Source organism: Sesamum indicum, linkage group LG4 (genome assembly GCF_000512975.1).
Source record: "Sesamum indicum cultivar Zhongzhi No. 13 linkage group LG4, S_indicum_v1.0, whole genome shotgun sequence".
Lineage (NCBI taxonomy): Eukaryota > Viridiplantae > Streptophyta > Magnoliopsida > Lamiales > Pedaliaceae > Sesamum > Sesamum indicum.
Genome location: NC_026148.1, coordinates 3,496,488 through 3,510,458, shown reverse-complemented (window position 1 = coordinate 3,510,458; position 13,971 = coordinate 3,496,488). Strand labels below are relative to the sequence as shown.

Genomic DNA, 13,971 nt, shown 5'->3' with positions numbered 1-13,971 from the left:
ACACTGATTTTGGAGAGATTTAAAATTCGTATCAGGGCCTGATTATTTAAATTTAGATCCACTTAATTTCAATTGAATTTCGAATAGAATCTGTTTTACTCGTCCCGTTGTCATCCCTAATACGTCTAAAGGCCCCCATGTGTTTCGGTCACTCTTTTATTTTGGCAATTACCTAATATATCCCTCACCATAATTAGTGGGCAAAAAAGCACAGAAAATTTTGACTCTAATCCTCTATTTTTCAAAATCAAGATAGAGAAAAAGTAAATTGGAAAGAAAAATCTGAGGGCATTCAATTTTTTTCCCAAAAGAAATTAAAAAAGAGGAATTATTCACACTTACTCATAGTAGACAGGTGAATGGTCAGAACCAGGCTGGACAGTGCACCAAAATTTCGGAAATTACAATAATAATATTATCCTACCATTCTTTATATCACGTGGCTTGCAACCCCCAAACCCCACTGATGTTTTTTTAAAAAAAAAATCTAATTATTAAAACAAATTTATTTTTCTTGAAAAGTATCATCATCTAAATAAATAAGAGATATATACATAAAACATCCCAATACTGTATTATTGTGATTTTTTTATTATATTATAAGTATATTACACTTTCTTTAGTTAATTTGATTTTTGATCCGACCAAGAATATAAGATGTGAAAGAATTTTGAAAGAGTTTGGGAGTGTGAAGTGAAGTTATAGTTGAGTCATGAAGATTGTGAAGTAGTTGAGGATTCAAAAATTGGGCAGAGGGAGACAGGAGCAGCAGTTGTGTCTGAATATACATACGTATATGTAAGAATTATGGGATTGGGAGCAAGAACACACACCACACACACAGAGACACATGAGAGAGAGCGTGGAGTGTGGGGTTAGTCTATCTCATTAATTATAGTCTCATGGATTTCAGCGTTATTTTATTTACTTCTTTTTTCTAATAATCTTTTTCAAACTTCCCCTTCATACCCGCGCTCAAAAGCAAGAATCCGTTGATTCTTTTTTTTTTTTCTTTTTTTGAAAATATATTGAAATTCAACACCATCCCACATTCCCATTTTTCCGAGAGAGAGAGAGAGAGAGAGAGACTCCCTCTTTTGGGCAGCAAGAAAGAAAGCAACCCTCATCTTTTGAAACCCATAAAAAACTATCCCATCCCATGTTGTTGTTTTCTTAAATATAATTATTTTTAATATATACGTTCTTGAATTGCAAGTTCTATACTCTTCTTTCACAAATCTCGAGGCAGGTATTGAGGTGGTACATTTTGACATGAGCTGTGTTTGTCATTCCATATACATATATATGTTGTAAAGATTTTCTTCGTCAAAATCTTGGAATGGAATCCTAATTAGGAGGGTTTTGATTCTTGTTTTTGAGTTTGTTTTACTGTTTTGTTCCAGAACAGCAAAGGGGATGAAAAAGGTCAGAATCCGAGGCAAAATTCTTGGTTAAGCGGTGGGTAAAAAGACCAACTGTTTGATTTTTTATTGATGCTGTTCTGTTCCGTTTTGGGAGCTACACAGCTTCTGTAAAGAGAAAAAGACTTGATCTTTTTTCTAGGGTCTTGTTTCTTTTCTCTTTGTTATATAATAATACTCACTCCCAGAAAAGAGTCTTTCTCTTGAGCATGCAAGAGGGAAGAGAGAAAAATTACAAGTTACAGAGAATATGAAGAAGAAAGTAAATAATAGCACTGATGCAAATAATGGTGAAGTACCAAAGCAGAAGGAAAGGCATATTGTTTCTTGGTCTCAGGAGGTGGGAATCTAATTAACATTTTGATTTTTCAATGAATTTTTTGGGTTTTTAATTGCTGGTTTGGCATCATGTTCTTGATTTAATTGCTAAGAGTATGGCTTGTTTGATGCTCAGGAGGATGATATTCTAAGGGAGCAAATCAGGTTACATGGGACTGAAAAGTAAAGTCTTGATTCTTTGGTTATTCTTGGTGTGATAATATGATCATTGGGTGTGTTTGAAGTTTTTGGTAATGGATGAGTGGAACTTATGAGTGTACCTTTGTGATAGTTGGGCAATTATTGCATCAAAATTCAAGGATAAAACGACGAGGCAATGTCGAAGAAGGTTGGTGAGACATCAATTACATGTCTACATGCTTCTTCCTCTGTTTTGCGTGTTGAATTCTCTTATTGCCTCGTTGCTAATAGTACTTTTCTGATTGTTGACTTTATTTCATTTGAATTCTGCTGATACATAGATGGTTCACTTATTTGAATTCTGATTTCAAGAGAGGAGGATGGTCGCCTGAGGAAGACATGCTCTTATGTGAGGTGAACAATTTATGTCCAGTTCTAACTTGTTTTCGATACTCTTTCACGCTTGTAAGATGGGGATTTTATGAATGATATTTTCTTAGAATGTTTTGTTTGTCTACAAGTTGATATGTTCTTTGTGCTATCATTGAGTGATTTTCCGGAACTGTTTCTTGATTGCTTGCTTCCTCTTTTAAATTTATCTTTTTCATTAGATGTCTTTATTGATGACTATGTCATAAGTACATTTATTATTTGATTGGCATCAAGCCTAAGGGATAAGGTGGATACTGTTTAAACTTCTGTACTCTGGAAGTCAACGAAAATTTACATTTCATATTTGTAATGAATATGATCTAATCATTGAAGCGGCTCTCAGGCACAGAAGATATTTGGAAACAGATGGACGGAGATTGCGAAGGTAGTGTCCGGCAGGTAAATATTTGAAGTACTAATTATAAATCTCCCACTTGTTTGGTGTATTTGTTGATGTAGGCAACCCATAGTTCTAATGAGAAAAATCATTTATCTCCCAGAACTGATAATGCTGTGAAGAACCGGTTCACCACTCTGTGCAAGAAGAGAGCAAAACGTGAAGCTTTAGCATTCTTACATCAACTTAAACAACAAAAGGGTTGTATTTCCAAATGGGCTCAATATAGGAATAGGATCTGAAAGTGCTCCACCTCTTAAAAAGATAAGGTACATTGAACTTTGACATCTCGTTTTCAAATATGTTACTGGGATCAAGAGCCTTACGTAACTTTTATTGGTGATCTAGGGCCTATATCTCAAATACAACAGAAAGCCAAGAAGGTAAACTAGCTGGTGAATGTGCTATTGCAGATCATCTACTCAGAGCTCCATTTGCAGTACTAGCTCAAAGTGTCAATGCTTGTAAGTTTAACTTGCCAACTCAGCTGCATGGGAGCCAGATAAAGGAGGCGTCAACTGATGGATGTGAGTTCAGAAACCAGCAACTCTATTTGATAGGTTATGAGTACCTAAAGTCAAAGGAAATGGATGAGAAAACTAGCTAATCAATTAAACAACATGACAATTTAGTGTGGGTTAAGTTCAAAATTAAGATGATTTAATTTAATTTTTGCCCATGCAGCTGAAAGTGACAGGACTCAAGGAACATTTCTTAGGAAGGATGATCCGAAGTTGCTTGCTTTGATGCAACAAGCAGCATTGCTCAGTTCACTTGCGATCAAGGTTAATTCGGAGAAGACAGACCAGAGTCTTGAAAGTGCTTGGCTGGTAAGTGGGAAGAGCTTGATCTCTCTCCAAATCTTGTTGCAGTAAGTCATACTGGAGTATGCTTACACTATCACAATGATTCTGACATATTATGGTCGTGTGTAATTAAAGAAACTTATATGTGGTCCTTCATTAGATCCAATAATGACAATACAAAGATTTCGAGATTTCATCAGAATGTCTAAACAGAAATGTTGTTCACAGCAGAAAAAAGTACAGCTTAACAAGTTTATGGTCCCCCAGAGTGACCTCTTTTCTCCTTTTTAGCCTGCCCACTGCATTTTTCATGGCAATGGTTGCATTTTTATTATAAGCTTACAAGATATTCATGTCCAGACAGTGCAAGATTTTCTGAAACAAAACAAAGAAAGTGATCTGCTCACATGCAGAAATCCTGATACTGATTTTCAATTTGAGAAGTTCAAAGAATTGGTGGAGGATTTAAGAAGCAGCAATGAAGGCAGTAGACCATCTTGGAGGTAACTTAGAAGGCACACTGAATTCAATTTGAGTCTTATTTTCCTCCACAGTATCTAAGTCATAGTCTTGCAGGGAACCTGATCTATATGAGTCGTCCCCAGCCAGCTCTGAGTACAGTACAGGATCAACTCAGCTGTCAAATGTGCCAAGCGATAAATCAGAAGAATGTCAAGCTGAAATTTGTGTGCCACATCAGAAAACTGGCATGCAATCAGATCAATCAGATAACCAGAAGGGTCTTGCTGAGGAACATGGAATGTGCCATACTGCAAACACAAAAAATGAAGGTACCCAAGTAGCATCTTAACATGAAGGTATCTCATCTTTAAGTGGGTGGAATACCGATTTTCATTTCAAGCTAATAATATTTCTATTTTCATGCAGTGAACATGTTGACATGTAATGACATAAAAGATGATAATGGAGTATTATGTGAATATTCTAGCACAGAATTTGGATCCCCTGTTCACGTGACTCCAATATTCAGAGCATTGGCAGCAAGAATCCTGAGCTTTTGATCTATCTGGGGTTAAAAGATTTGTTGCTTCAAATTATCAGTTCATCTGCTAGACGTGAGCTTATTAAATATGCAAGCCAGTCAAGGTGGCTGTGCCATGAGAATGAATTCTGCATATGCGGCTGAATTGTGTGTTGCAACTCTATAGAGTTAGATACACAACCATAGTTCAGCTAGAAAGATTCTTTTATAGTATCCACCCAATGAATTCTGTGAAGTTATAATTATTAAGCATTCAGCTATAGAACATTGGTGGTCTGTGGTCAACGAAAGAATGGAAGTGCATATTGCTTTTTAATCAGTGGAATAAGGATATGATGGGACCACCACTTTTCTTCTTATTAGCTCACAAGAACGTGCCAAATCAGGACAACATGAAAGGTTCAACCAGACAAGTTTAAAACAAAGCTAATAGGCTGATCTGATGTTGCAAATCTCATTCTGAAAGCTTTTGTCAGATTCTAGGGCAATACACTAGAAGTTTCGGCAGTTTAAAGTTCTACCAAGAGTCTGGGCAAGGGAATAGTATAGAGAATGTCAGTAACTTCCTGCAGTGCAAATTTCAGAGTTTTTGTTTTTGCACATGGGTATGAGATTTTATTAAATAATTTGTTATTAGGCATATAAGAGCAATATAGCCTCTTTCGAAGTCGTTCAGATGTCATTATTTCTTCGTTGTCACTGTTTTAGGTGCGGAAAGTTCTTGTGTTTGCACATCAATGTTGTCAATCGTAAATGCATACTTGCCACTCAATACTGATGACTAAGACTTCTATCAAGAATCAGTAGTCAAAGTTTCACCAGTTTCTGAGATGCCCAGGTCGTGAATCAGTATCAAACTTGGTCGAGGTTCTGAATTTTATCGTCTAAAACGATAAAGTTTATGAACCACCATGAAACATGCTAGTTTGCCTTTTGCATAATCTTTTATCCTGCAATATATCTTCCTAGGAGCAGGAACTTCAGATTTCCATAACACTGGGAAAACCAAAGTACCTTTTGCATAAATCACTACTTTTATATCTGGTCCTATAAAACTTGATGCCTCTACAGATTGATGTCTCATATTACTTAAATACTGGGGGTGAAAGTCGTTTTGTTTTCTTATTGACTGTTCTTACCATGCATTTTGCAGGAAAAACACTTCCTCATGAAAACACTAGGAATGGAGTCAAGTTCCCCAAGCCCAATCACCAATCCTTCCCAACCTCCACTTTGCAAGAGGTCCCTCCTCCATTGTCTGTGACCGGTCTCATGCCAGTTCAGAATTTACAGCCATCAGGAGTTTTCGTAAAGTGTAGAGCTTTTCTTTATTCTTTTTGGGGTTCTTTGTCCTTGGATTGCAGCAATCTTGACCTGAGTTTTTCCAGAATGGGCCTGCGAAGATCTGCTTTTGAATCTAGGGTGCTATGGAGCATCCTACTTTTTCTTCCGAAGATCGACCGCTCCCATCTGCATCCTCGAGTTTAGTTTCTAATACTCACATTGGTTCCTGTGTGCGTTCTTATGGCGTGTCATTCTTTTTGTTTGTTTCTTTATGGAACTTGGATACGGCTATCCACTGTTCCAGTAAAGTTTTGGCTAGATAAGCCAAATGTACAGATAGAACCAACACTAGAAACTCATAGTTATTTAGTGTAACTATACAGTGGCACCTCGCCAAGATTACCCATTAGCGATTAAAAATATGAACATAGAAATGAGGAAGAGAAAGAGAGAGAGAGAGAGAGCAAAAGTGGATCAACTCGACCATCTTTTGCTGTGTTTTAGTGTGCAGAATACTATATAATAAGTTTTTCCATGGTGTTCTAGAGCTGCTCTTGATTTACATGAATTACTGGAGTGGAGAATGTAATAGAATTACTGGTGTGCAGACATGTTTGTCTTCTTATCTACTCTACTGCTTCTCCCAGAAACACGCCATTGCTTTCTGGAAATCTGAACCAGTAACGCATATGAAATACTCAAAAACAGAAGTATAAATTGAACTCGAAAACATAAGCTGCAAACAGGCAGACTACTCAAAAGCTGGACTGAAGCAAACTACTTACAGAGAGTAAAGTTTCATGCTTATCTTCTTTCTTGGAGCCTGGACTCCTGTGAAATGTGTATGACCTGGAAGGGGTTGATCTTATGGGGAAGAAGAGGGGACTGTTATTTAAGTTGGTAAGCGGTGGGTGGTGGTGGAGGACAAGTGTGATCATCACCAAAGCAAAAAAGCTACTGGTAAGAGGGGGGGAAACCTGTACAAATTAAAGTTGGCTTATGCTGCCAGACACTTGTTCAAGATTTAGCTGTGAATTTACTGAAAAACTTGGATTGATCTTGAATGTCCATCTTCAAGTGGGTTGAATCCTGTGGAGAAATTAGTAATTTGGATGCTTTTCATGTGCTCAAAACCAAGGGCCTACCAGTGAGGGACCTCAATTATCTAAACCAACTTTAACCAAGATTATTTCATGCTGGTCCACCTCATTAATTACTGCTTCATTTTGCTGGAAAGAAATGGATTCAACATTTGAACTTTATTTCTCCTAGTGAGGAAACGTACACCTCTGATGCTCCTCTCATCTGTGAATTGTCATTCTAAACGACGATTTCTCTTTAGTTTCTGCTCAAAACAGAGAAATCCCATCTGTGCCGTTTTGCAGAAAGAAGCCCTTGACGACAGGAGTAGTGTCCATATCTCAGTCGCCAATTCCTATCCTGGAAAGAGGATCTTCACATCTTGAATAGCCTAGAAATCTAGAGCTAGAATGATGATGGTTATAGAATTCAATTCCAAGTGCCATTACTAATATCGAAAATTAGATTGGATTTCAGATTACAACCCTATTAATACTCATATTTGAATTGAATTTTAATCCCATTCAGTCCCAGGATTCAATTGGCTGAAATAATCAAGCAAAACTACCCTGTAAATTACAATTGTGAATTTGCCCCCATGCTTTCATCTTCATTATGATAACAACTGCAATAATTGGATCATAGAAACGTTTTCATACTCCAATGAGGCGTCTCAAGGAACTAGCAAGAAAAACATGCAAAAATGCCATTCATGGTATATCTTTATAAAAAATCTATTTCAAGTACATTGACCTGTGCTGATAATACAACCACTATGCTTTAAGGGTTACATCGATATCTTAAGAGAATGGAAACAAAAATTGCTACATCGTAGTATTAAACATTCATGAGCTAGCTTATGTCGACTTCCTTTTCTTCTGTGCTCTCTTCAGCTTCTTCCATTTCAGATAAATCTGGTATGATAAACCAGAGAAGACCATGAAAACACTCGCCCATTGCTTCTCAGAGAGGGGATTTCCACTCAGCAGGGACGACACCACTATGCTCACAAATTTACGAGTTGTGGTTATGGTTGTGTTAGTCAATGAACCAAACCGACTGATGGTTAAGAATATGAAATTCTGGCCTACTGCACCACACAGGCAGTAGAGAAGAATGTCCCATGCTACTTCGGGATGCTGCTTGCAAAATTGAATTGCATCATACCCAGTGGCATTTGGCCAGCCAAACATGAATATCATATTGTAGATGGTACCCCATAAGTTCATTCCAAGCATTATATTCCACGCACTTGTCTTAGGATACCTGAATAACAGTCAATATTGATTAATAGCTGCTCAAACTAACCATATGGGGTAAGTAATGTGTCTGCATCCACCACTACTATATAGAACATTTAATATAGTTCATAATTGTAAAATGGTAATTTGGTGCTCTTAGTGGGCAGATTGAGGGGCTCAAAATGTGCAGCCGGATCATAGAATCATACTCCAATAGAGAGATTATAATACGTAGCCTCTATTGATTCTTTAAACTTGGTAGAATTGGAACAATGTCAACTCAAGACTTTGTCAACTATCTTCTTTAATTTCTTTATATGGAACTCGAGATAAGGCAACTAACTCAATTTACCTGGCCGTAATTGAATCCTGAGTCGCATTGGTAAATCCATCAAAAGCAAGGTTCAGAAAACAAAGCCCATAGCCAAGCGGAGCATTTGGGTTTGCTAATTTGCTGATCGTCTTTGAGCTAGTCTGTAATCAACAAAAGCATGACAAGATTAAATTGAGAAACAGAGTCTCCATTGTTTGGTCCAAGCTGATACCCTCATCAGGCCCAATGTTCAGACTAAGTGCTGCTTAATGTTGCATGTTTCATTTTCTGAAAGATTTAGAATTTGTTCAACACCCTTGGACTTGTAAATGATGGACAAAACAATACAATGGGTTTTCTGTGCATTAATATAGCCCTGGTTCTGGAAGGAGGATGTAGCACATGCAGAAGAAGACAATAGCAACCACATACTCACCTTTGAGAGTGCAAAAGTGGATACACCACCAGCAACAAGCAATGTGCAAACATACTCAGGAAAGGTATATCGGATGCCATACACTAGTGCGCCCATCAGCATTACTGCACAAGGAGAATGTACATTAATAAGAAAACAGCTGTGATTTTTTTTCAAATTTTATCCCGCGATTTGAAGTTATTATGAGCAGGTTCAGCTAATCATGGCAATTATCCTAGAATTGGCATTTATACACTAATTGTAGAAGAACTACCATGTGTACTAGATAATGTATCAAACTGAAGCCATATCACATAAATGAGGTCTCAATATTCTTCTCTGTATTTATACAATTTTAAAAGAGGTTCGAGTTTTACTTAATTTCTTTCTAACAGATAAATAGATCTTTCAATTGCAACCAGTCTAGAGTAAGCATGAATCTCATTCAGTTTTTTCTCAACTCCTAATTGAAGCATCACGAATTTTAGCCACCATACTCGGTTCCCTCTAACAGCCTTCTTGCTTGAATCTAAAGAATGTGTATAGACTCAGCCATTCTATTGAAAGAACAAATCATCATCAACTCACCTGGTATCATTTTCGAGGATTTTGCCAGCACCTATAAATGAAAAATTTAGCATTAATCCATAATGCTCGAAAAAAGACCTCTATATGTGATGTTAATGTCCACTCCAAACCTAAACAAAAAGGCGGAAAGAGGCAACAATGTGATAATGGGGACATGCCTGAGCCGGATAACTAATGTACTTCAATGCTTCAATCCCCATAGCGGGTCCAATTGTGTTTGTAATACCAGCACTCCAATAACTCAACCAAGGAGCACCACCATTTTGACCGTTGGACCAAATCTTAATCACTACTCAGAAAACACACCATACCAAATAAGCATCCGGACATAGAAAAATGTGATTCAACAGCCAATGGGTACCTCATAAACTTACTTAAATACGACCATATCAGGCACACTACATTCTGAGCGAGGTTCAAGAATGCCAAGTGCTCAAACCTCTTCTTATCAGGACCGAATCTCTTTGTCGACCTAAACAACATATTAACCAGAATGCGAATTAAATATTCAGACACTACAAAAATAACTTTAACTCCAATAGAGAGATTATAATACGTAGCCTCTATTGATTCTTTAAACTTGGTAGAATTGGAACAATGTCAACTCAAGACTTTGTCAACTATCTTCTTTAATTTCTTTATATGGAACTCGAGATAAGGCAACTAACTCAATTTACCTGGCCGTAATTGAATCCTGAGTCGCATTGGTAAATCCATCAAAAGCAAGGTTCAGAAAACAAAGCCCATAGCCAAGCGGAGCATTTGGGTTTGCTAATTTGCTGATCGTCTTTGAGCTAGTCTGCAATCAACAAAAGCATGACAAGATTAAATTGAGAAACAGAGTCTCCATTGTTTGGTCCAAGCTGATACCCTCATCAGGCCAAATGTTCAGACTAAGTGCTGCTTAATGTTGCATGTTTCATTTTCTGAAAGATTTAGAATTTGGTCAACACCCTTGGACTTGTAAATGATGGACAAAACAATACAATGGGTTTTCTGTGCATTAATATAGCCCTGGTTCTGGAAGGAGGATGTAGCACATGCAGAAGAAGACAATAGCAACCAGATACTCACCTTTGAGAGTGCAAAAGTGGATACACCACCAGCAACAAGCAATGTGCAAACATACTCAGGAAAGGTATATCGGATGCCATACACTAGTGCGCCCATCAGCATTACTGCACAAGGAGAATGTACATTAATAAGAAAACAGCTGTGATTTTTTTTCAAATTTCATCCCTCGATTCGAAGTTATTATGAGCAGGTTCCCAGCTAATCATGGCAATTATCCTAGAATTGGCATTTATACACTAATTGTAGAAGAACTACCATGTGTACTAGATAATGTATCAAACTGAAGCCATATCACATAAATGAGGTCTCAATATTCTTCTCTGTATTTATACAATTTTAAAAGAGGTTCGAGTTTTACTTAATTTCTTTCTAACAGATAAATAGATCTTTCAATTGCAACCAGTCTAGAGTAAGCATGAATCTCATTCAGTTTTTTCTTAACTCCTAATTGAAGCATCATGAATTTTAGCCACCATACTCGGTTCCCTCTAACAGCCTTCTTGCTTGAATCTAAAGAATGTGTATAGACTCAGCCATTCTATTGAAAGAACAAATCATCATCAACTCACCTGGTATCATTTTCGAGGATTTTGCCAGCACCTATAAATGAAAAATTTAGCATTAATCCATAATGCTCGAAAAAAGACCTCTATATGTGATGTTAATGTCCACTCCAAACCTAAACAAAAAGGCGGAAAGAGGCAACAATGTGATAATGGGGACATGCCTGAGCCGGATAACTAATGTACTTCAATGCTTCAATCCCCATAGCGGGTCCAATTGTGTTTGTAATACCAGCACTCCAATAACTCAACCAAGGAGCACCACCATTTCGACCGTTGGACCAAATCTTAATCACTACTCAGAAAATACACCATACCAAATAAGCATCCGGACATAGACAAATGCGATTCAACAGCCAATGGGTACCTCATAAACTTACTTAAATACGACCATATCAGGCACACTACATTCTGAGCGAGGTTCAAGAATGCCAAGTGCTCAAACCTCTTCTTATCAGGACCGAATCTCTTTGTCGACCTAAACAACATATTAACCAGAATGCGAATCAAATATTCAGACACTACAAAATTTAACACATACAGAGACACAGAGCAAGCACATTGCATGATCCTAGGCTAAGAGCTAAACTAAAATCACCAAAACCAAAAGCTCGAGAATCCCCAAGTATCCTCAGATCAGAAACCCCAATATTTTTCAAATAATTACTAGTTCTTAAAAGTTTAGTACTGGAGAAACAACATATTTACATCTAGTACATCAAGACTTGCATACGGCAATCACAAAAGGAAATTGAAGCTAACCGTATGAAAATTAAATGCTTACACAGTCTCCTGAAGGACACCTTGATAAATATAAGCCGCCCAAATTCCTGCGACACAAAATGCTAGGAGAAATACGCGGCGGAGTCCGGCGCCGTGAGACTCCATTGCAGCAGAAGATTCGCCGGAAACCACCAGATCGCCGCCGTGCAAAATCTACCGTAATCGCAGGAGTTTAACATTATAATGAAAAATTAATATCTCATCATCCAAGATAGTAACTTCAAATATTATAGTTATTATATTTAAAAAATGTATTATACGACGAATTATCGTCAAAATATTATATGATTTCAGATTATTAGTCGATGTAAAATTATGAATTGAATACATTTTGTACTTTTAAAGTATGTCAACCTTATCAATTACCCTCTTAAATTAAAAAACAAAAAATCACATAACCCCCAAAATTTTGAGAGTATCCTTCAAATTAAATGAAAATGGAGAAAAATATCCATTACTATTAATAATTTGTTATATTCACTTTAATACCTTTTATAGTAAAATATATAGATAATTTGATTTCAATATTTATTGACTTACAGTGTCAATAAACATATTGATAAGATCAATGTCAATACTTTGGATTATAACAAATTTATAAACCTGTCTTTGTGCATTGCCCAAGATGTAATTTTAATGACAAAAATGTTGCAAGTGGTAGTTGAGCTTACTGTTTTAACATTCAAATGTCAAGTGAGGTAATTTAAAGATTAATGAAGTTTTGTTTTCTTAATAATAACTCTATTTCACCCCTCAACCTAACCCTACGTTCGATATCTTAGGCCTGTCAATCCGGGTCCAAAAATATTAGCCGAAGTAGGTCTCGGGTTCATAGAGACCCGCCCCGATAATATATAGGCATTGATTTGTTCTCGTCATTGATTGTGGAATGAGGTAAATGGTAAATAAATTTTTAATTATATATTTTTTTACTTTATTTCGGTAGAATAAATATTAATAAAACCTTATATTTTTTGTTTGTTTATTGTAAGATATTTGTTCAACAGTTGAAGAATTAAAAAATTATCCAACAATTCTTGACAAGAAGATAAATGATGATGTTGTATTATTTTGATTTGAGAATTTATTTTTGGACTTGAATATTTGAGGAACAAATTTATTTGTAACTGATATGTTGAATTTTTCTTTTTATATTTGTACAATAAATAAAAAATAAAAATATAACTGGGTCCACCGAGTTAGACCCACCCCGATAGGTTTTGCACTAGGGTGGGGCGAGTCCTGGGTCTGTCCCGAAGTTAGTGGGACGGGTCCCAGGTCCGTCACGAAGTTGGCGGGGCAGGTCGTGGGTCCACCCATGCCCGCCTCGTACTTGCCCCCATGTCATCCCTAATTGGAGGGGGAATTTATTAAAAAAATGTCAAAAAAAAAGTTAGTAAAATAGGGTAAAATTAAAATTGTTAGAAAAGTAAGTGGCACCGCGGTTACTGACCGCGGTGCTACAATTTTTTATTTAAAAAAAGAAGCTTCTTTGTGTCACCGCGGTGACATTGGATTTTTTTTAAAAAAAAAATTTAATGTGTCACCGCGGTTCGAAATCGCGGTGACAAATTTTTTTTTTTTTTAAAAAAAATTATTTTATTTTATGACGAATTGTTGTCAACTTCTCGTTAAAATTTCGGTACTATTATGGCGAGTTGTTAGCCATCAAATATACCGTTCGATTCTCCTTGATGAGACGAACATTTCCCCACAAACAATTTCAAGTTTTATCAATTGTAAATAATTAATTTTTAGCACGAACATCGCACTTTTCAGCCGTCGATTCGCCGCCACCGGAGCGACCCACGATCACGAACCACCGCCACTGGACTCGCCTCGACCTAACGGTTCTAACGAGACCAACCTACTTCAATTTTATTAAATATTTGTTAAGATATGAAAATTTGAAGTTTTTTCGTCGAAAATTCGCATTGAAGCTGTTTGCTGCCATTTCTCCACCGTCATGACAAATCACAGATTAAGACCATAGCCGTTCGAATCCTGTCGTCCAGACGATTCCAACAAGACTAATCTTGCTCAATTTCATCAAGTATTTGTTTGTTCAATTAAAATACATATGTTTTAAAATAGTTATAATTTTATTAAATT

General features: G+C 36.7%; 2 protein-coding genes and 1 pseudogene across 3 annotated transcripts; 2 read left to right on the top strand and 1 right to left on the bottom strand.

The window, feature by feature from the left end:
* Positions 836–4,537, top strand: LOC105160062 (annotated as a pseudogene).
* LOC110011872 lies at positions 4,534–6,411 on the top strand. The gene is made up of 2 exons (XM_020693342.1): positions 4,534–5,123; positions 5,672–6,411. Exons 1-2 carry the CDS (start codon positions 5,120–5,122, stop codon positions 6,004–6,006), a joined length of 339 nt encoding a protein of 112 aa, XP_020549001.1. The 5' UTR covers positions 4,534–5,119; the 3' UTR covers positions 6,007–6,411.
* LOC105159936 (UDP-galactose/UDP-glucose transporter 3) lies at positions 7,597–12,053 on the bottom strand. 2 transcript variants are annotated; one of them, XM_011077166.2, is made up of 7 exons: positions 11,861–12,053; positions 11,457–11,554; positions 11,241–11,371; positions 11,083–11,113; positions 10,514–10,617; positions 10,117–10,238; positions 7,597–8,148 (listed from the first exon to the last, which is right to left on the bottom strand). In XM_011077166.2, exons 1-7 carry the CDS (start codon positions 11,962–11,964, stop codon positions 7,740–7,742), a joined length of 999 nt encoding a protein of 332 aa, XP_011075468.1. In that variant the 5' UTR covers positions 11,965–12,053; the 3' UTR covers positions 7,597–7,739. The 2 variants fall into 2 exon arrangements, with proteins under 2 accessions (XP_011075468.1, XP_011075466.1); XM_011077164.2 differs by lacking the exons at positions 10,117–10,238; positions 10,514–10,617; positions 11,083–11,113; ... (1 more) ...; positions 11,457–11,554; positions 11,861–12,053 and adding exons at positions 8,476–8,597; positions 8,873–8,976; positions 9,440–9,470; positions 9,598–9,728; positions 9,814–9,966 and having other exon boundaries at positions 7,598–8,148.